Raw genomic sequence first — 21564 nt, forward strand, 5'->3', positions numbered from 1 at the left:
TCGTACCGGTCCTCCCGGTCGTCACCGTACCGATCGTACTCATCGTTCGCTCTATATTGGTCATCGTGGTACTGGTCACGGTCGTCTAATCTCTTGCGATTGTCATGGCGGTACCGGTCGTCGTAGCGACGGTAGTCGTCGTCACAATGGTAGTCGTCGTCGCGGCGCTGACGATCCAGGGATCGTGGTCGCTCGTTTGCCCGATGTCGGTATGACTGACATTCATCCTACCTGGAGTACGTATTGCGCAGCTCGATCTGGCGAACCGGAGTCGTGATTGTGTGGTTGAGCATGTTGTACTGACATTTTTCGATCGTGTGAGCTCGGGACTGACATATTGGGCAGTGTGGCCGATGCGGGCACTCAAGAACCAGATGGCCTGAGCCTGAGCAGGCCGTGCATTGAAGAGCTTGTTGGAAACGATTCTCCTCCTGCGGAAGGGAACTTTGCAAAGAGCCCATTGAGAAAGCCGTGGTATGTTGTGTGTGATCGATTGCAAGGACGTGTGCGATGACTTGCTCGATAGTCTGGTTAGAGAAATCTGTAAGTGCGAGAGTCGTCCGTAGAGGCTCCCTTAAGCTGGACAGGAAGGTATCCGGAATGTGATGAGCGGGGACGTCGTCGGCCAGTTGTCGGTAGAGATCCTGAAACCAGATCGTGAACTAGGCGACCGTCTCGTGAGGTTCTTGGCTCATGGAAAAGAATTGCCAGAGTAGTTCCCGCTTCGAAACTTGGCGGTGAAATAATTGGAGGAACTTTGTCCTGACATCCTGGAACATTGTGACCTCCCCCATGTCGAGGCGGGAGTACCATTGAGCAGTCAGGCCATCGAGGGATAAAGCAAATTCTGTGAGTTTGGAGGCCTCGATTTCGGCAGCCGATAACCGCTGCGTCGAGTGGTTGGCTTGCCATGTGGACACAAACACCTGAGTGTGTGCTTCCGCGTCGGGGCCATCGGTATACCGTGGGTAAGGGTAAGGCATGGTATCGAGATCCGGGTCCTCGGGTAAGGTCGGAAAAGGGTTAGGGTCAGGTTGGGTGACCTCTAGGGGGGCTCGGCGGGGAGGTTGGTGCGGAATCAACTCGCGGTTGGGTATCGGGTGGCGATCATTGCAACCGGTGAGCCTCTGATAGTTCCTGGAACGATTGGTCAGTGACCACCGAGTCGGAAGTTCCTTCGACTGGCTTAGGGCGTCGGGCAGGTGGTCGAGACCGCGTGATGCGATGGGGTGCCGTAATGGTGGCTAAAGTTTGCTTCCAACGTAGTTCGTTGTGACCTTACAGCTGTAACCAGGCGTGCCAAATTGTGTTAACCGTTTCTGGGGAAACACCTTCGATGAGCCCACAGGCTATCGGTGTCAAGGGATCATGTTACTTGGGAGCCTCTTCTACACGGGAAGAAGAAAAGAAAAGAGAACGAGGAGCGTACACGGGCTACAACCCGTTAGGCATAAACGTAGCTCGATTTACGAGTACAGGGAGAATACACAGATAGAATATTAGAAAAGGAAACTTATATTAAATGATAGAGCTCCCATTGAGTACAGTACTCGGCTCTTGGCCAGAAACAGTTAGTGCAGAGCTTGCTACTAGGATATTACTCTCGCTAAGAATGATCTAGATATCCCCCCTTGGGGTATGCATAACTCAGGTTATATAGTTTTCCCCTTCAGACAGAGCCGAGCCATCGGCTGATTGTGAGGGCTAAAACACGACTATTTTTAGTCTTACCTATTTCCTCACCTACTCTTCTACCTAACGGCGAGTTTAAATAATATATTTATATTTCTGGCCTATGGACAACAATTTTGGATCATATACTTTCATATTTTTTCAAAAGCACTACCGGTGTTAAGCAAGGATGCCCACTCTCACCAGCACTATTTGTTCTATGCATTGATGAATTAGAAGAAATGGTTACCAAGTTTGCAAAGGAAGAATGTGTTGAAGAAGTTGCCATTGGGAATGTTGTGATTATGCTTTTGCTATATGCAGATGATGTAGTGTTTTTTGCAAATACTTTAGGAGATGCACAAAAGCTTATGAAGGCATTGGAAAAAATTGGCATGCATACTAAATTAAGTGTCAATAGCTCTAAAACAAAGACTATGCTTGTGAAGAGCCAAAGAAGAGATAAACCATGCATTATGTATAACAATGAGCCACTTGAATGTGTGGAAAACTTCAAATATCTTGGCCTTGAAGTTCCTTCAAATTATAGATGGAATGAATGTGCTACACGCTGCTTAGAGGCGGGTAAGCGAGAATAATATGCATTTCAGAACATATGCAATCTTGGAGATATTAAGTGTTGGGTCCTCGAGAAATATTTTTTTGACACTTTGGCGACACCGGTTCTTCTGTATGGGGTGGTGGCATCCCTAAATCTGTGGAAAGAGTTTGAAAATGTCCAAAAACATTTTCTTACAAAGTTTCTACAAGTTAAGAAACAAACGCCCTACACCCTCCTCCTTGAGACGGGATCGCATCCCATTGAGATCCTGGTCATGGAAAGGGTTGTTGAATACATGCTTAAGGTTCAAAAAAGTCCCTCACATCGACTTCCTAGAATTGTATGGGAAGCAAGCAAAAAGATCCAAAAGACACATAAAAGCAAAATTTTGTATTCTAGTTGAATGCAAGATATAGAAAAATGGTTTGGTAGATGGGATGCGAGACACTTGCTTCATGATACATTATTAGATTCCTCTGTAAATGAGGCCTTTTTGCAACGCCAATGTATCATGACATGGGACAAATGTGGAGGCTCATGCTTCACACATTATACTACACATGTTGCACCTAACTACAAAACCATATTCTTTGCAGAACGGGGAAACCGTACACATCAATACATGTTAGAGCCCATACAGTTACTTGCCATTTGAACCATTGCTTTCATGCGACTTAGCTCACATGCATTGCGATGTGAGACAGGGCATTGGGGCACAAGTGATGAGAGTGGTCGGCTATGCACACTTTGCCCTAAACAAGTTCGCGAGTCTGAGTATCACACTTCGATACAATGCTCTACCTTTGATCATATTCGACCATGCTTTCCACATTTCCTCGACCGAGCCCAATCCTTGCATGATTCCTCTCACAACCACAATGTGCACTCTCGATTGCAACATTCATTGGTAAAGTTCTTGAACATCGAGAGTCACTACTCACTTTCACACGTATCACGTGAAATGTAATATTTTTGGTTTCATAGGTCATATTTGACCTCTAAAGACGAGAATATAATCATTTAGACGAGAATATAATCTTCACTAAGGACGAAGCTTCTTTGTAGTGACAGATCAAGGGCCTCAATGGAACTATCAACTTCCATGGACCCTTTCTTGAATATTAGTACACCATGGTAATGTACTACCGTATCAAGTTTCAACACACCGTTATAAGTTGTTCTTGTATGTACAGGTTTTGGCAACTTCCTCCATAAGTGAAGAAGCTTCGTCCTTGTCTTATGGTGTATCTTCTTTGTATTGTCTTTGTTAATAGGGATTATTTTGAAATTTGTCTCGTGGTTGTTTACCTCATTGAGGGGTTTTCCACGTTAAATCTTGCATCATTTTGTGTGTTTTGTGGTTTTTATTTGATCTTTGCTCCTAAATATTTGAGCTTAAACACAACGCTTGTTACACTCTTACGTGTCTATACCTATCACAAACAATTTTGTTAAGAACGGAAGAAAGCAAACGAGTACTATTGTGATCGTGCATGTTCTTGTCTAGTCCGAGAAAAAAAAGCAATCAATAGGAGGGGAAAGAAATCTTCTTTAGTGTTGCTAATCGGTAGTATGAAGTCTACTACACATTCATGAGGTCAATCTTCTACTGGATCAAAGCCATAGTAGGAGGCAAATGAATAATACAGGGCTAACATTTTCTTCATTTCCTTGACTGCACGTTTTTCATGTTTATGTTATTTTCCCAAATTCATCTATGTATAATATAATGATCTAGGTTATTTTCCCAAGTCAACACATTTATTTATGTATAATGTAATGACCTTTAAGCAATTAGACCGTCACAAACATGTGGTAAATAATCCTCAAATGGTTCTGGTAAATGTGATGTATAGGAGTAAGTTCGAACATTGTCACGTCGCTAGTTTCTCAATCATTAGCTTGTTGGGAATATATGCTCAAAGGTTTGTTGCACTTTTTATGTTCCCCCAAAGTCAAAGGTTTAAGATTAATTTGGAAATCAATTTGCAAGTGTGATATAGGAATACATCAACTTTATATCAATAAAGTGATAAAATTGCCCTAGAGTGTACACGTAGTAACCACCTTATTCTCAACCATGTATGCATCAAGATAAGGGTCCACAAAAAGGTGTCCAATCTCTACAAAATTGCACCCGTGCTTACTCCCTATTTCAGTAGTTCCCCAATAATTTCAAGAATACAACGATATACCAATGAAATGTCTTTCCTATTTCCTTGCTCTCATGGGGCGCTCTTTCAAAAGTTATTGCTTCGTCAAATTTCTAGACCCAACAATGGCATTACAAGGATTTTGTTGACAATACTAATAGGAGATCATTATTTCAAGATTTTCTTAGAAAGTCTTTTTCCGAGGTCTACTTTCTTCTTCTTAGAAATGCCATTCCTATCTCTACTGTTTATTGTTATTTCTCTTCGATGTATCATGATTCCCTAATGTCTATATTCGTTGTCTTTCAAACACTGAGTAGAGATCAATTCCAAAACTTTTTGTTGATGTCATAAATAATACAATCATGGATGTGAGTTCTCTTAGCCATGTAAATTTATTTCAACCGGTGAATGATTGCTAGCTCCAATTATATTCATAGCTAAACCAACCATCCATTCATTATGGTAGAGCTTAGATATTAATACATCATCAAAACCCTGAGAAATTGTTGGTTGCCAAAGAGCTTAGTATTGCAAGAACAGCAACAATAATGATGATATTCAGAAAGTAATTGCTTTTCATAGGTTGATTCGGACTCCCTCCTAATCCCAAGTACTCGTCTCGAATCTTGGCCTTCATGGCATCTGATAGCGCTGTCTACACTCACAAGGAACAACCTTATTTGGATGTCTAGACAATAATATGACATGAAAACATCATGCTCTTATAATAAGAAACCTCGGAAAAGAACATAACATTTAGGGAAAAACTCTTCCAATACCCCCATTTTTTTCGTTATTTCCCCAAATGCCCCAGAGTTTATCTATGTTTCCTTCAAAAAATGCCCACCTTGGATTAGAGATGGAAGAATTGTCGAAATAATCACTTAAAAAAGCATATATAATTCCGAAAATGGGGTGAATTTACCATACGATTTCTCTACAGCAGGTACACATAATTTTGCTCTAGAAAGGGGGGGGTTGACCAGGCATTAAAAAAAATAATGAAAACTAAGGGGCATTTGGGGGAAATAAAGAAAAACTCAAAAGACTGGTTGGGAGAGTTTCTTTTTCCTTTGTTCCAAAATTTCATCTCTTCTATTTGAAAGATGTGTAAGTATCCAAAATGTGATAAATTTGTTTTATGGGTTAATTCTACATTTTCGAGGAAGATGTTACTTACTCTATTTTCACCAGACGAATACTGAGATGCAACAAACTTCTCTGGAACAGGCTGTTTTGAGGGTTGGCTTGATGGCTCATCAATAAAAACACCCTATACAAATACACACATCCAAAGTTGCATAATTCAACATCATTTCCTATGGTTTATCAAACTATTGAAAGAAATGTTGGGAGAATGGATAGCTGTTTAAGACCTGGGGAGGATCAAATTTAGCACCCAGTTCACTAAGCTTTGCATGTGCCTCTGCATAGTCTTTAAAGAAAGCTTCTTGATCTTCAGCATATTTTTCAGCATAGACCTAAAAAACAAACAACAGAGCAAACATTCCTCTTTGAATAGATGCTGAATATACACGTACGGTCCACGTCATCAATGTTAGAAATATTGAGAATCGATAAGATAGGTATATAGAGTTACAACCACAACGATGGATATATGAAAACAAAACTTCTATTACATATGAGAGTAGCTCACAATGGTAGTTCACCCATGCACTCACACTTCAGAGCTTAGATGGGATCTGGACCAGCTCACTACAAAATTAGTGGGGACTGATGATCAATTCAACCACTGTGTAAGAAAGTGGATTATATTCTATGTTTGGTCTGAGTATAACATTAAATGTGCAAGTTAGTTGATAGTAGTGGAGATATTCCTTTTTTGTCAACTAATTTGTCATTTAATATGACCCAACTCCCTAGATACAGGCTAGTGCTAGATAGTACTTATCTTGAAGTCAATGGCACATACTTCAAGACTAAGTACATCGTAACTTGCCCACAAAATATTCTAGTTGACTTGATTAGACAGTCCTATTACCTATTTCACTCTTTCCTAAATCCATTGTGTCCTGCGCATCTACAATTTCCTAGATTAACACCTTATCGACCCATATGGTCGAGTTGCACACTAGCCGCTCCCTCAATGGTCAACCCATTGAGTTCACTTGGAATTGGGCCAACTCCTAGTCGTCGAAGGTGTTGTTGTAGCTGTTCTACTCCAAGCGCCTTTGTGAAGATATCCGCAGCATTTTCTGATGTCGGACAGTACTCAAGTTCCACAATCTCATCATTTATTAGCTCCTGCACAGAGTGATACTGAATTTCTATGTGTTTAGTACGTGCATGAAATACGGGGTTCTTGGCAATGGCCATGCAACTCTGATTGTCACACCTCAATACCGTTGTCGTCCTTATTGGAACCGCCACATCCATAAGGATTCTTCTTAGCCAAACTACATCGTATGCCGCCATGCATGCTGCTTTGTATTCTGCCTCCGTTGAAGATAGTACCACTGTTGGTTGTTTTTTACTACTCCACGAAACAGCTCCAGAGCCTATTGAAAAACAATATCCAGAAACTGATTTTCTGGAATCACTATCTCCAGCCCAATCGGAGTTGCAATACCCACCAAGTTCGTCAATTGTTGGCTTGTAGAAGATTCCGAAATTTAAAGTACCCACAATGTACTTTAATACACGTAGTGCAGCTTTCCAATGAGTCTCCTTCAGCTTGTTGCTGAATCAACTCACCACACCAACTGCAAAACAAATATCCAGCCTAGTGTTGCATAGGAAAATTAGACTTCCTACTAGCTCTCTATACTTCCTTATTTCAACCATTGGTGACAGCTCTTCTTGGGATAGCTTGCAGTTTGACTCCATTGGAGTCGACTTCGACTTGCTGTCCATCATCCCAAAGGTCTTCAAGATCTCTGTTGCATACTTTCTTTGTGACATGAAGATGCCAACCAAGGTTTGCCAAACCTCAATTCCAAGGAAGTAGTGTAGAATCCCCAAGTCTGTCATTTCAAACACTCTTGTGTTTGGCCAATACACTCTTCATGGTCACCAGTAAGTACTAGATCATCCATGTAAATGATGATGATGACTTGTTTCCTGTCCTTCATTTTGACATACATACTTGCATCCAAAGCACATTGCTTAAAGTCGATTGATTGTAAGAAGCTGTCTATCCTCTTGTTCCAAGCTCGTGGTGCTTGCTTTAGACCATGCAGCGCCTTCTTCATCTTGCAGACTTTGTTTTCTGAATTCGGCATCTCAAACCCTGGTGGTTGTGTCACGTATACCTCCTCCTTGAGACGCCCATTCAGAAATGCCAATTTGACATACATTTGATAAATCGGCCATCCTCTTGAAGCACCCGATGACCATTCGAATTGTTGTCATGCGAGCTATCGGGGCAAATGTTTCTTCTACATCGAAGCCTTCAATTTGGGAGTATCCTTGCGCTACCAGCCTGGCTTTAAATTTCTCCACAGAACCATCAGCTTTATACTTTACTTTCCACACCCACTTCGTGCCTATAACCTTCCTCTTTGTTGGCCTCTCTACTCTGGATCACATATTCACCCTCCGGGCCCTTATTGAGGAGGGCAGAGCCCACAATAAGAGTATTTATTGCTGCTTTTTGGATTTCCGAAAAGCCTTTGACATTGTGCCACGTGCTCAGCTTATGCAGCGGCTAGAAGCCCTTGGTGTTCCTATAGATATGCAATGGGGAATCTATGCACTCTATGAATCTGTGTCAAGAAAAGTGTGGTCTTCTAAGGGCTTGTCAGAGGCGGTGGCTAGCACAATTGGCATGAAGCAAGGATGCCCACTATCCCCCACACTCTTTGGTCTCTATATAGATGAGGTATCACAGTACATAGAGAGATTTGGGGGTTCCGGAGCACACGTAGCAGGTATAGCTATACAAATATTACTATATGCTAATGATATTGCGCTGATTTCTGACTCTCCAGAGGGACTACAAAGACATCTAAATGCCTTAAAACTATTTTGTATGGACAAAGGTTTGTCAATCAACATGAATAAAACTAAAGTGATGGTGTTTAACACCACCCAAGCATGGGTAACAAGATCAGAACCAGAATTCTTCTTGGGAGAGGAAAAGGTGGAATACACACGCTCCTACACATACCTAGGAGTAACCTTTACGGGACCTAGGTTCTCCTTACAGGAGGCCGCTTGTGCCCAACTTTCTCATGCATATGCAGCCCTTGGTGCTCTTGAAAGACAATGTGCACATTTGCAGTTCTAAGAGCCACGGACTAAGCTATGGTTATTTGATACACTTGTCACACCAACTCTTCTCTATGGAGTAGAGACATGGGGACCGAGTCTTCACAAGGCAAATCATTGGAAAGATTTAGAGAGACCTTTAGTGTCAATGATTGCTCGCATGATAAGGAGCAAAGCATCGGTGCCCCACGATATAATCCGGGCAGAGATGGGAGCAGCACCTATAATAACCGAGGCGTTGTTCCGATCAGTGACATTCATCCAACGTCTTTGGGAGCTCCCTAAACGAAGGTACCCAAGGTTGGCACTTATGTCATCAAAACAACTAGCTGAAAATGGAAACACTCATTGTTGGTATGCTGAAATGCAGCAATGGTTCGAGTCACATGGCATGAGTATAAATGCACTACCCCCGTTCTAATATAGCTTGGACTGTCCCCATCTAAATATGACCAAAGTGGAAAAGAATAGAGTGATCCAAACTGATATTATTAACTTGGAAAACAAGATAACATGGATCAGCCCCAAAATACCACTTGGTACAAAGATGGCCCACTATAAGAAACTTCTTACATACATCGGAGGATGGATTTGTCATCAGGCCACATTATATAGACATACATCTATCCTATGCGCTGCGTAGTGTGATAGGGCAGCTAAGAACTTCATCACATCAGCTACAGATTGAGGTAGGCAGATCTACACGACTACCTCTAGAAGAGAGAATTTGCCAATTGTGTCATCAAGGAGTGGAATCTAAAGAACACTATGTTTGTCATTGTAGTGTCTTTTATGAAATCAGAGGGAGATACCATTGCCTCTTTAAACAAGGCTTTGGCCCACTACGCAAGGTAATGGAATATGAGGACCAACAATGCCTAGGACTTTTCTTGCTAGAGCTCAAGAGACATCGGGAAAAGTTGTTGTAGAATACAGCCACACAAGCTCATCCACAAAGAACAATCACAACTTTCTTTAGCCCCATCACTCCTAATGCTAGAAGTCAACCCCAGGATACATAAATGGTCTTCAGACCAGGACATAACAAAGGAGTTACAATTGATCGGGCAATGGCAATTTGCCGTGCACGTAGGCCTCGGCCCCATGGACCACGACCCCGACACCCTTGTCATTGACAGATAAAAGCCATTATCTCCCGCCATCGTAGGTGCTTCCCTTGCTTCGGAGACATTTCCATTTTGGATTGACCTATGCTAGAGATCTTTCGAAGACAAAAGCTACAATATACCTAACTTGAGGATCTCACATGTGCCAAAAACCAAATTCCCTCATTTCTTTTCTTTTCATGTTATTTACTTTTATATTTACTATGTAATATTTATTTTATTTTGGTTTATTCTCAAAGACAAGACGACACTTCAGATGTAATTTCTTGTTTGGTCTTATAGGCCATTTTGGCCTCTTAAAAGACGTTAATATATCTTTCTTTCTTTCTTTATTTCTACCAACTCCCACGTGTCATTTTTCATGATGCTATCGTATTCTGATATCATCGCTTCTTTCCACTTCGGGTCGGCCATGGCTTCCTCCACTGAGGTCGGCTCACTCACTGAGCCTATGATGTCCACCATCAAAGCCGCACAAGTTCTCCCTTGCTCCTGTATTCTTGATCTTCGTAATCCATCAATTGAAGTTTCAGGAAACTCAAATTTAAGAGTACGGTCATTGAAGAGTTGTTGAACCCACTTAGGTATTTTCTTTACATGTAGCACTGGCATAGGCTGAATTAGCGAGCCTTACCATCAGATGGTTCAGCTTCCTTTTCGGGACATTGGATCGAAATTGGGTGGAATACTTCTTCAGTTGATAAGAAACTTGAGAATCGTTGTTCTCAGCTAGCTGCGGTCGTTCCTCATCGAACACCACATCGCGGCTTGTCAATATCTTTCTTGCCTCTGGATTGTAGAGTCGATAGGCCTTTGACTCTTCACTATATACGAGAAAGATACACTTCTTGCTTTTAGCATCCAACTTCTTTCTGCTCACATCTGGAACATGTGCGTAACACGTACACCCAAAGGTTCTGAAGTGCAGCACTGAAGGTTTCTTGCCTGAATAAGCTTCTTGGGGTGTTTTCCCTTGAAGTGCCTTTGTGTAGCTCCGATTGAGGATGTAAACTGTTGTATTCACTGCTTCAGCCCAGAATGGATCGGGCAGCGCTTGTGCCTTAACGTACACCTAGCCATCTCGACAATTGTCCGGTTTCGACATTTGACAACACCATTTTGTTGTGGGGTGTAGGCAGTTGTAAGTTGGCACTTAATTCCATGCTCTTTGCAATACTCACAGAATTCTATTGATAAGAATTCTCCACCTCGATCAGAGCATAACTCCTTCACTAAATTTCCGGACTCTTGCTCGACAAACTATGCCATCTTTTGAAGATTTTAAAACCTTCAGCCTTCTCCTGAAGTCGTCGACTACTAGCATATAGTAGAGAGATCCACCCATTGCAGGAGTCACCATTTTTCCAAAGAGGTCGATGTGTATTAGCTGTAGAGGAGTCTTTGTCCGATTTTGACTCTCCTTTGGAATGGCTAATCTTTGATGCTTGCCCATCATACAAGCATCACAAACTTGACTTAAGTCAGATAGGGTTGGCAACCCAAGTACCATATTCGACTTCTTCATCTCCTTCAACACAGCAACATTGAGATGCCCAAATCTCTCATGCCATTGCTTTGTGTTAGTACTTGTGCTGTGGTCAGTAGAAATTGTAAACACGCTCAGCTCATAGAGATTGTTGCGCCTTACCCCTATTCCTACAATTTTGCCAGCAGAATCTGTTATTTCTGCACCCGACTTCTTGAATCAAACATCAAGTCCCTTGTCAGTCAGTGCAGAAATGGACAATAGATTCTTCTTGAGATCTGGCACGTACAACACTTGAGAGAGATACTTTGTCCCACCGGTCGTTGCTTTGAGGGCGACGGTTCCGGTTCCTTTGGCTGGACATCGAGCATTGTTCCCGACCACAACATTGATGGGCTCTTGTAGAGGTGTCCAAGAGCTGTACCAATCACGATTACTGGTCATATGTCGGGATGCTCCACTATCGAGAATCCAAGAGTCGTCGACAACTTGAGTGTCAACTGAAGAACACACTTCTCCAATTGTGACCCATAACTCAAGCTCATCTACGACATTGTTGGAGGACTCAAGCTCTCTCCAAGAAGTCTTACTAGAACCATTCTTCTCATCCGCCATCTTCTTCCGACAATCCTTGATTGCGTGACCCTTCTTGTCACAATAGAAACACGATCCATTGAACTTCTTCTTTGGAATCCTATTCGCGTTGTTTGAATTGGATGCCCCTTTACCCTTAGTCCTAGAGACAAATGCCAAATCTTCCCTTCTCTTCTCTTCAGCCGAAGCTCCTCTTCAAGCAGCATTGCACTTCGTTCATCAAATTTTAAAGGAGTGGGTCAAACCTGAGTGTTCAATGCTATCACAATGCCATCATACTTGGAAGGAAGTACTCGAATGCACCAACGAGCCATATCCTCTGGAGAGACAACTACTCCAACAGCTGCCAACTGATCTTGAAGATCCTTAATCCTTTTTACAAAGGATTCTACTTTCTCTCCATCAGCGAGCTTCTTTGCAGCAAGCTGATTTTCGAGGTTTTGTATCCTTGTATAGTTTCTAGTTTCATACTGGCTGGCCAATATGCTCCAAGCTTCATGTGCCCTGGTTGTATGTTGCACTAATGTTAGTACAGAGTCACATACACCACTGACTATGGTACACAGCGCATCAGCATTCCTTCTCTTCCAGGCTCAAAGTAGATCAATATTTGGAGGGATTGATGTGGTAGGGTGTGCAGGGTCAAAGGTCAGCATGGGCTCAGGGTTTCCTCCTGTGGATCCCATGATTGTCTCCAACAACTTGTAGGTGTCCAAAAAGGCAGACATTTTGAACTTCCATAGAGTGTAGTTGGTTCCATCTAGCTTTCCATCAGACAATGGAGGTGGGCGAATGCGCAGTGGAGCAGCTGCAACATTCGTGGACAAGGCCATTGATACTCTCAAACTAAAGTGATCAGGCATGGGTAACAAGATCAGAACCAGAATTCTTCTTGGGAGAGGAAAAGGTGGAATACACACGCTCCTACACATACCTAGGAGTAACCTTTACGGGACCTAGGTTCTCCTTACAGGAGGCCGCTTGTGCCCGACTTTCTCGTGGATATGCAGCCCTGGGTGCTCTTGAAAGACAATGTGCACATTTGCAGTTCCAAGAGCCACGGACTAAGCTGTGGTTATTTGATACACTTGTCACACCAACTCTTCTCTATGGAGTAGAGACATGGGGACCGAGTCTTAACAAGGCAAATCATTGGAAAGATTTAGAGAGACCTTTAGTGTCAATGATTGCTCGCATGATAAGGAGCAAAGCATCGGTGCCCCACGATATAATCCGGGCAGAGATGGGAGCAGCACCTATAATAACCGAGGCGTTGTTCCGATCAGTGACATTCATCCAACGTCTTTGGGAGCTCCCTAAACGAAGGTACCCAAGGTTGGCACTTATGTCATCAAGACAATTGGCTGAAAATGGAGACACTCATTGTTGGTATGCTGAAATGCAGCAATGGTTCGAGTCACATGGCATGAGCATAAATGCACTACCCCCGTTCCAATATAGCTTGGACTGTCCCCATCTCAATATGACCAAAGTGGAAAAGAATAGAGTGATCCAAACTGATATTATTAACTTAGAAAACAAGATAACATGGATTAGCCCCAAAATACCACTTGGTACAAAGATGGCCCACTATAAGACACACTTCTTACATACATCGGAGGATGGATTTGTCATAAGGCCACCTTATATGGACATACATCTATCCTATGCATTGCGTAGTGTGATAGGGCAGCTGCGAACCTCATCACATCAGCTACAGATTGAGGTGGGCAGATATACACGACTACCTCTAGAAGAGAGAATTTGCCAATTGTGTCATCAAGGAGTGGAATCTGAAGAACACTACGTTTGTCATTGTAGTGTCTTTTATGAAATCAGAGGGAGATACCATTGCCTCTTTAAACAAGGCTTTGGCCCACTACGCAAGGTAATGGAATATGAGGACCAAAGATGCCTAGGACTTTTCTTGCTCGAGCTCAAGAGACATCGGGAAAAGTTGTTGTAGAATACAGCCACACAAGCTCATCCACAAAGAACAATCACAACTTTCTTTAGCTCCATCACTCCTAATGCTAGAAGTCAACCCCAAGATACAGAAATGGGATCCAGACAAAGGGGTTACGATTGATCGGGCAATGGCAATTTGCCGTACACGTAGGCCCCGGCCCCATGGACCACGACCCCGACACCCTTGTCATCGACAAATAAAAGCCATTATCTCCCGCCATCGTAGGTCCTTCCCTCGCTTCGGAGACATTTCCATTCTGGATCGACCTATGATAGAGATCTTTCGGAGACAAAAGCTACAATACACCTAACTTGAGAATCTCGCATGTGCCAAAAACCAGATTCTCTCGTCTCTTTTCTTTTCATCTTATTTACTTTTATATTTATTGTGTAATATTTACTTTATTTTGATTTGTTCTCAAAGACGAGAAAACATTTAAGATGTAATCTCTTATTCGGTCTTATAGGCCATTTTGGCCTCTTAAAAGACGTTAATATATCTTTCTTTCTTTCTTTCTTTCTGTGCCGCTAGACAGCAACTACCCGTATATACCTAATCTAGATCAACCTCTCAGCTCTGATACCATGTTAGAAATATTGAGAATCGATTGGATAGGTATATACAGTTACAACCACAGAGATGGATATATGAAAACAAAACTTCTATTACCTATGAGAGTAGCTCACAATGGTAGTTCACCCATGCACTTACACTTTAGAGCTTAGATGGGATCTAGACCAGCTCACTACAAAAGTAGTGGGGACTGATGATCAATTCAACCATTGTGTAAGAAAGTGGACTATATTCTATGTTTGGTCTGAGTATAACGTTAAATGTGCAAGTCAGTTGATAGTAGTGGAGATATTCCTTTTCTGTCAACTGACTTGTCATTTAATATGACCCAACTCCCTAGATACAGGCTAGTGTTAGATAGTACTTATCTTGAAGTCAATGGCACATACTTCAAGACTAAGTACATCATAACTTGCCCACAAAATATTCTAGTTGACTTGATTAGACAATCCTATTACCTATTTCACTCTTTCCTAAATCCATTGTGTCCTGCGCATCTACAATTTCCTAGATTAACACCTTATCGACCCATATGGTCGAGTTGCACACTAACCACTCCTCATTTGGGGCACTATCACAAAATGTGCACTCTAAAAGCACATATGGGGATAGATTTACAACTTGGGGCTGATCATTGGTTACATCTAACAATCAACACAAGCTAAAAAAAGTCATATAGTCAAGAGATGAGGAGCTTCTTTCTCAATGGTCGAATGCTCTTCAAATGTAGTCCAGCATGAACATGAACGTTGAAAATCAATTAGAGATTCCTTCCTCTGGGATATAAATAGAGATTCCTTCCTCTTTGTGTTTAATGTGAAGGAAGAATTTCCACTCAACCTTCATAATGAGCTGTTCTCAAGTAAATTTCTGCCCCCGCATTTATCTTAGAGCTCCATTTGATATTGAATCTTGCACTTCATTTAGTCCCAGTTTTAAAAATCATAGTATAAGCTGTGATTCAGTTTTTGATGAATTCCACATACTCCAAGAGGAGCCTTACAGATGCCCATCAATCTTTGAATTTCTATGAATAATTCATACATCCAATCCATGACTTTTTATGGTTCGGCCTTGAACACTTTCTATCCAGAGATTATTATTTTAAGGTCATACTTCTGGCTGCGGTTTTCTACATTGAGTGTTGATCAATGCCTTGAAGCTCATTATAGTAAGAAAAAGTGATTAATGATGCAGACATGATCCTAAGGACAAATGATATGTAAAAAGTTATTTGCTTGCTTCACCAAATGTTTGGGATGGTAACCAGATGTCAAGTGGAGTTTCGAAGAAGTAATTATACATTAAATCTGAATGTTGATGAACAAAAACTGTTTACAATCATCGCCTTCAAAATACTAGCAAACCTTTGTAAGCAAAAGTTGTTTTTGGCCTAAACTAGAAAAAAACATCAAGCTTGTGGAACTCATCTAATGATCAACCTCTTGACTACAAGAAAATGTCAAGCTTTTGCTATTAACCAATCTCTTTACCTCAAGAGCTAATCTAAACAATGCACTGATTAATAACTTCAATGCAAGGTACTGGCACTTATTTGAAACAAAACTAACTAGGGATTGAACTCAGGACATCTATAGGGAGGCCCAAGTCTTAAAAACTTGATTTAAAATCTTCAATGACCAGGGTGCGTAATAGTTTCAAAATAATTAGATGACTATATGAGGTTCCAAACAACACACCATCCAAGTAAATGTATCTAATGTAAAAGACAGAATATTCAGGACATTGTCTGTGCATACATTTTAATAGACCCCAAATATGTAAATAAATCAACTTTTGAGTCACATAATAAAAGTTCCAAACATACCTTAAAGCCAGCATCTTCAAAAAGTACTGCATCAGTTGGGAGCACCAGTAGGTCCTCATCACGCTTGGCTTTTATTTCCTATAAGAAATTTAGTCACTTAGTACTGTGTCAATTTACATCTTATCCACCAGAAAGAAAGAAAGAAAGATATATTAACGTCTTTTAAGAGGCCAAAATGGCCTATAAGACCAAATAAGAGATTACATCTTAAGTGTTGTCTCGTCTTTGAGAACAAATCAAAATAAAGTAAATATTACACAGTAAATATAAAAGTAAATAGCATGAAAAGAAAAGAAAAGAGGGAATCTGGTAAAAGATATAAAAGGTAAGAGGAAAACTCTGAACTACCCCTGACTTTTGCCTTGTTTAACCAAATCCCTCTCAGTTTTCTTTATTTCGCAAAATATCATAGGTGAATGTCTCAAGACAAACATTTTACAATTTCATCAACTATATGATCAATTCATCCCTTTTTTCTCAATTTTCTGTACTATTTGAGCAGTGATACACAATCTATCCTTTTTTCTCTTTCAGTCGTTGACGAAGGGCATGGGAAATCAAGAAAAACTCATAGGTAATCCAGCACTTTCCCCTAAAATTAAAACTATACATTAGGGTGGTTGTATATAATGCACCTTAAAGTATGAGTTATCAAACTGTAGCCATTGTTGAGTCCATGATTGCCCTCCTGGATTTCCTGGACCATCTTTCTACAACATCAAAGCAGCATATTATTCAAAGATTTTACACTATCACTTTGTTAGAGAAGAAAAATAAACATAAAAGTCCTTTCCCAAGATAGACATCCTCACAGTATACTTTGTTGAAGACTTCCCCCAACCACTACGTTCAGGTCTTGATCTTCCTAGAGTATGGGCACCAGACAATGCTACGATTTCCTAAAATTTAAAACAACGAAAAAACAGAGTGAGACAAACCCTATGCATCAACCGTAAGTAGAAAATTTGAACTTTTCTTCTTGCCTTGTCCGATAAACCCATCCGGTAAAACACTTTGCGAAGGTGGTCTGCTGGTGATGGAGGGCCTGCATCTGTAGATCGACAAACAAAATCAATATTCAAGTCACAGATTGATTCAATAATGTGGAACAATTTCTAAACAGAACAAGCATCAATGGCAGCAATTAATTCTATACCTGGAAGATTTCCCTCAGGTGGACAAGCTTCAGGCCCTGGTATATCAACTCTACCATATTTCATCGGAATTTTTGGGCCACCTGCCTCCTATAAATGTCATGGAACCTAACTTTGTATTATACGAGACAATATGCATGCACATATGGGTAGAAAAGAATGTTCCAATATTCGAGAACAGTTTGCAAGCTCAAGATAAAACATGTGTAGTCTTTGATTCTAGTGCAGTTTATAGTCTTTTACAACTTGTTCTCATTAGCCTAAACCTTAGCAGCAGAATTTGCATACTATGCCAAGTCATTAAGAAATACAGTGCAAATTAGGCTGTGATTTACACATGTTTCAGCATTACATACACGCAGATTAGCATACTTAAGCAAAGTATGTTTACTGAAACATCATTATTCTTAAAACTATGATATAAACTGCTTAGCACTACAAAATTATCGAAGCTTCAAACCTCAATGGCAGTTGCACTGGCAAGCTGAAATAAGTCAGCCCAAGTAATGGTTGGGTATTTCTCCTTAATAGGTGTTATGAGTTTCAGAGCATTGTTGAGACCTAAAAATAAAACATTGTTGGTCAACTTATGTCTTTGTAACTTTATTGGGATCTTCATATGGGCTAGGCTGGCCATAGACGGAACTGGTTTAAGAAAAGTACAGTACTCAAGCATAGCACATATACCAGCATTTTTGTACTATCCCATGCTTAGGTTACCCAAAATGCAATAACCTTACACATGCTTACCAGCATTCGCAGCATGTTTTTGTACAATCTCATAGCTTAAGCTACCATTTGCACCACCTCTTGCAGGCCAATCTTCAATGGACTTGTCATATGTACCAGCATCATGCCAACCTAGCCGTATCTACACACAGCACCATATGTACAGTGTTAAAATTAAGGAAACAAATGTGAAATACCTTTGGAATTTTCTTTATTTCCCCAAATGCCCTTGAAATTTTGGTTATTTATCAAATATCTTCCATCAACCGTTGAAATAGAGAAAAATGATGATTAATCAACCATGCAATTTCTCAAAGAGCGCATATAATTGACGAGATTGTGATGAGTTGACCATATAATTGCTCAAATAGCATATATACATGCTCTTTTGGCCTTGAGCAAGAACATTCAGGATAAATAATGAACTCAGGGGCATTTGAGGAAACAAAGTAAAACATGGGTATTTTTTGAGATTTCCCTTGAAATTATTACAACAAGAATCTAAGTCATGCTGGACATTGAGGTCCCAATGAGAAAATGATGAAATAAATGTAAATGTAGATGTCAGAATTAATAAGCCCAAACCAAGACAAAATTTACCGTTATATACCAGGATTGGACTGCAGTACGTTTCCTTAATGAGCTCCTTTATATCATCTCTAGCTTTCTTCAATTGCTCCGGATCAAAAGATGAATTGGTGACAAAAATTCTGCTAATATTCCCACTGGAATGGACACCTTTCCTTTGCTCATTGAACTTCTGCAAGCAGCAACTTATCTACATAAGACTAGACCAAGCAAAGTTCTATATGATTATATAACCATGCATCATATAATCACCCTTTCATCTGGACGTAAATCTCCAGTCACAAGTATGAAAAGTGTATTTCCACTCTCATAGAATTTATATGGGAGAAAAAAAAACATTTCTCTGCAAAAAATTGAGACTTCACATGAACCTAAATCTAATATGTAAGAGAACTGCATTGTAATTTTGCAAATAAGTTTAAACAGGAAAAAGAGCAGCAATCAAAAAATGATGCAAATTCACATGGACCAAGCCTCCAAGACACGGAAAAACAAAATGGATTTCCTGTTTTTAGCATAAGTTCACATGAAAAGAGAAAAGAATACAGCAAAAGTTTTCAGTCCTCGTAGACCTAAATCTCTGAGCCATGAAAGGAAAGTGAATTATCTGATATTCCAGGCAGGACATAGAAATACTGCAAAATATGCAAATTTCGTATGAACCTGTTAACTAGGAACTGAAAGAAGGACAAATGCATCTCTAAGTCTCTGAGCCATATAAGAGAAGTGCATTTTACTGTCTTCCTTGTAGATTGATCGAGAAATACTGCATATTATGCAAAGTTCATATGAACTCATTACTTCAGAAGCAAAAGAGAAAAATATGCACCTCTAAGTTTGTATATGGATGTACAAAGAAATATTCTAAAAACGCAGAATATGAACCTATTGACACAATCATGCATCTGCAGTCATATACATCTAAATTACATGGAAATACTGCAATAAATGCTGAATTCCTATGGACCTAAACCTCTTTGAGACATGGAATTGAAGCTCATTCCATCTTTCAGAATTATCTCATATATGGGACGAAAATGTTCTAACTTATTGTCCAATATATGGAAGAAAAGCACCCTCAAGCCTTTCATATCATCTTATAATGAAGAGCGCAGTATACTTGCATATCACATTATATATTGAAAAGTAACGGTAAACTGCATATGACCATAAGCCTCTTACATGATATATTGATAGGAAAAACAGCCTTGCAAAATCCTCACAAGCCTAAAACTCTGATATAGACATGGAAAACCTGAAAAGTTTCCAGTATTGTACATAATCATTGATCTTCTATTGGAAAGAAAAATTGATTGCTGAGCCTTGATGAGCTCAAATCATCTCAGAGACATGGAAAAGAAATGCATCTCCAGTTCTTCAAATATAAATTCAAATGGAAAACTATTTACCATTTCTCTGCAGAAGATTTTATTTCTTATAAGCCTAAACTCTCTGATATATTTACGAAAACTGGAATTTTCCCATTATTGCATATAATCCACCATCTTATATCAGAGAAGAAAAATCAATCTTAATAATCTCCGAGATCACATGTAAGACAAGTTCATTTCCAGTTTCTCTAGCACAGATTTTACATGGTGGAAAAATAGGAGCATTTCTCTGCAAAAGATGCAAAACATAAAACATCTGAAAATAAATATGTAAGAGAAACCTCAAATGTAGTTTGGTAAATGAATTCACGCAGGAAAATTAAAACATTCTTTTGTAGAGATGCAGGTGCATATCGACCCAAGTCACGTATCATGGTCACAGGGAGGAGAAGTACATTATCTTCCCGTCTTTGGTTTCATCAGATCTTCAACATATATGGAATAGAAGACGGAGGAAACAGTCTACAAAATGAGACGAAATGAGAACTAATCCGAGATTTCAAAGATCATAAAGCTTACCTTGCAAGAATGGAGGGGCCTGAAGAACAAGGATGAGCTACAAAAGACGAGATGATCAGAGAAGTTCGCGGGATGCTTCAGGAAGAGTTTCCCGTAAGAGTGTTGACGAGGAGAAGGGGAAGGCGAAGGCGAAGGCGATAGGATCAGTGATGAATAGAGAAGGGAAGAGGAAGAGGCTGCCATGGCATCTGCGAAAAAGAGAGAGGGAGGGAGGGAGGGAACAACACAGAGAGTCACATACAAACACTGTAACACTAAAGAAAGAAAGCAGAAGAATGGAATCGACCCAAGGATAATGCCAAGTGGCTCCTCCACATATGTACCTAATTGGCCACATGGTGGATGGATTGGGTTGGAGATTCATGATTGATCGATTGATAATGGATGGATGGATGGATCTATTGATATTGTATGGATGGATGGACCGATCGATCGATTTATGGATGGATCGATTGATGTATCGATCAATCAATCAATGTATGGGTCTATCAATCGATTGATCGATCAATGTATGTATGGATCGATCGATTGATGAGAGTCAGACGACAAAAAAGGCAACGTGTGCATCCACCCTATTGGACGTCTGCCCGTGCGGAGCGGACATGGTCCGTCCACTAGAGTCACTAAATGCTATTCGTGTCCCTATATCACCTAGATGTGCCTACACACATACGTCCATTTGTTGGAGGACAAACTGGGGACGATTAGAATATTTGTCTTAGATGGAATAATCCGACCAAATCAATTTATTTGGTTTATATATAATAGACACTCTCTTATTGATACATTCATCTTGCGTAGATGCTCTTATCAATACTTAATTATGGGCTCACCTCGCCAAGCTCCGTAAGGAATAGCAAGAAGGAAATGCCATTGTGAAAAGTGATCATAGTGTCCCTTTTTTATATGATGTGAGAGTTCTCCTACACGATCAAGCATTAGGAGGAATGTACAAGTTTTGTTTGTGTTTGCCATCTCATGGACATT

General features: G+C 40.4%; 1 protein-coding gene across 1 annotated transcript; it reads right to left on the reverse strand.

The window, feature by feature from the left end:
* Window positions 1–4664: 4664 nt before the first annotated feature.
* On the reverse strand, window positions 4665–20813 carry LOC147857048 (putative L-ascorbate peroxidase 6, chloroplastic/mitochondrial). Its single transcript, XM_087328302.1, has 12 exons — window positions 20578–20813; window positions 18690–18839; window positions 18101–18221; window positions 17811–17911; window positions 17353–17440; window positions 17180–17247; window positions 17009–17095; window positions 16832–16906; window positions 16197–16274; window positions 5766–5870; window positions 5570–5662; window positions 4665–5044 (listed from the first exon to the last, which is right to left on the reverse strand). Exons 1-12 carry the CDS (start codon window positions 20758–20760, stop codon window positions 4877–4879), a joined length of 1317 nt encoding a protein of 438 aa, XP_087184428.1. The 5' UTR covers window positions 20761–20813; the 3' UTR covers window positions 4665–4876.
* Window positions 20814–21564: the final 751 nt, after the last annotated feature.

The sequence above is a fragment of the Azolla caroliniana genome, unplaced genomic scaffold, assembly GCF_043228905.1.
Source record: "Azolla caroliniana isolate FFs.n. ecotype wild unplaced genomic scaffold, voAzoCaro1.0.p SCAF_12, whole genome shotgun sequence".
Taxonomy (NCBI): Eukaryota; Viridiplantae; Streptophyta; class Polypodiopsida; order Salviniales; family Salviniaceae; genus Azolla; species Azolla caroliniana.

Excerpts from the sequence above, each read along its gene's own strand:
- LOC147857048 (XM_087328302.1), bottom strand. The coding sequence starts at position 20,760 with ATGGCAGCCTCTTCCTCTTCCCTTCTCTATTCATCACTGATCCTATCG. Across the intron at positions 17,248-17,352 it reads ACCTGAGGGAAATCTTCCAG|ATGCAGGCCCTCCATCACCA; the intron begins GTATAGAATTAA and ends GTCGATCTACAG. Across the intron at positions 5,663-5,765 it reads CTAAATTTGATCCTCCCCAG|GGTGTTTTTATTGATGAGCC; the intron begins GTCTTAAACAGC and ends GTATTTGTATAG.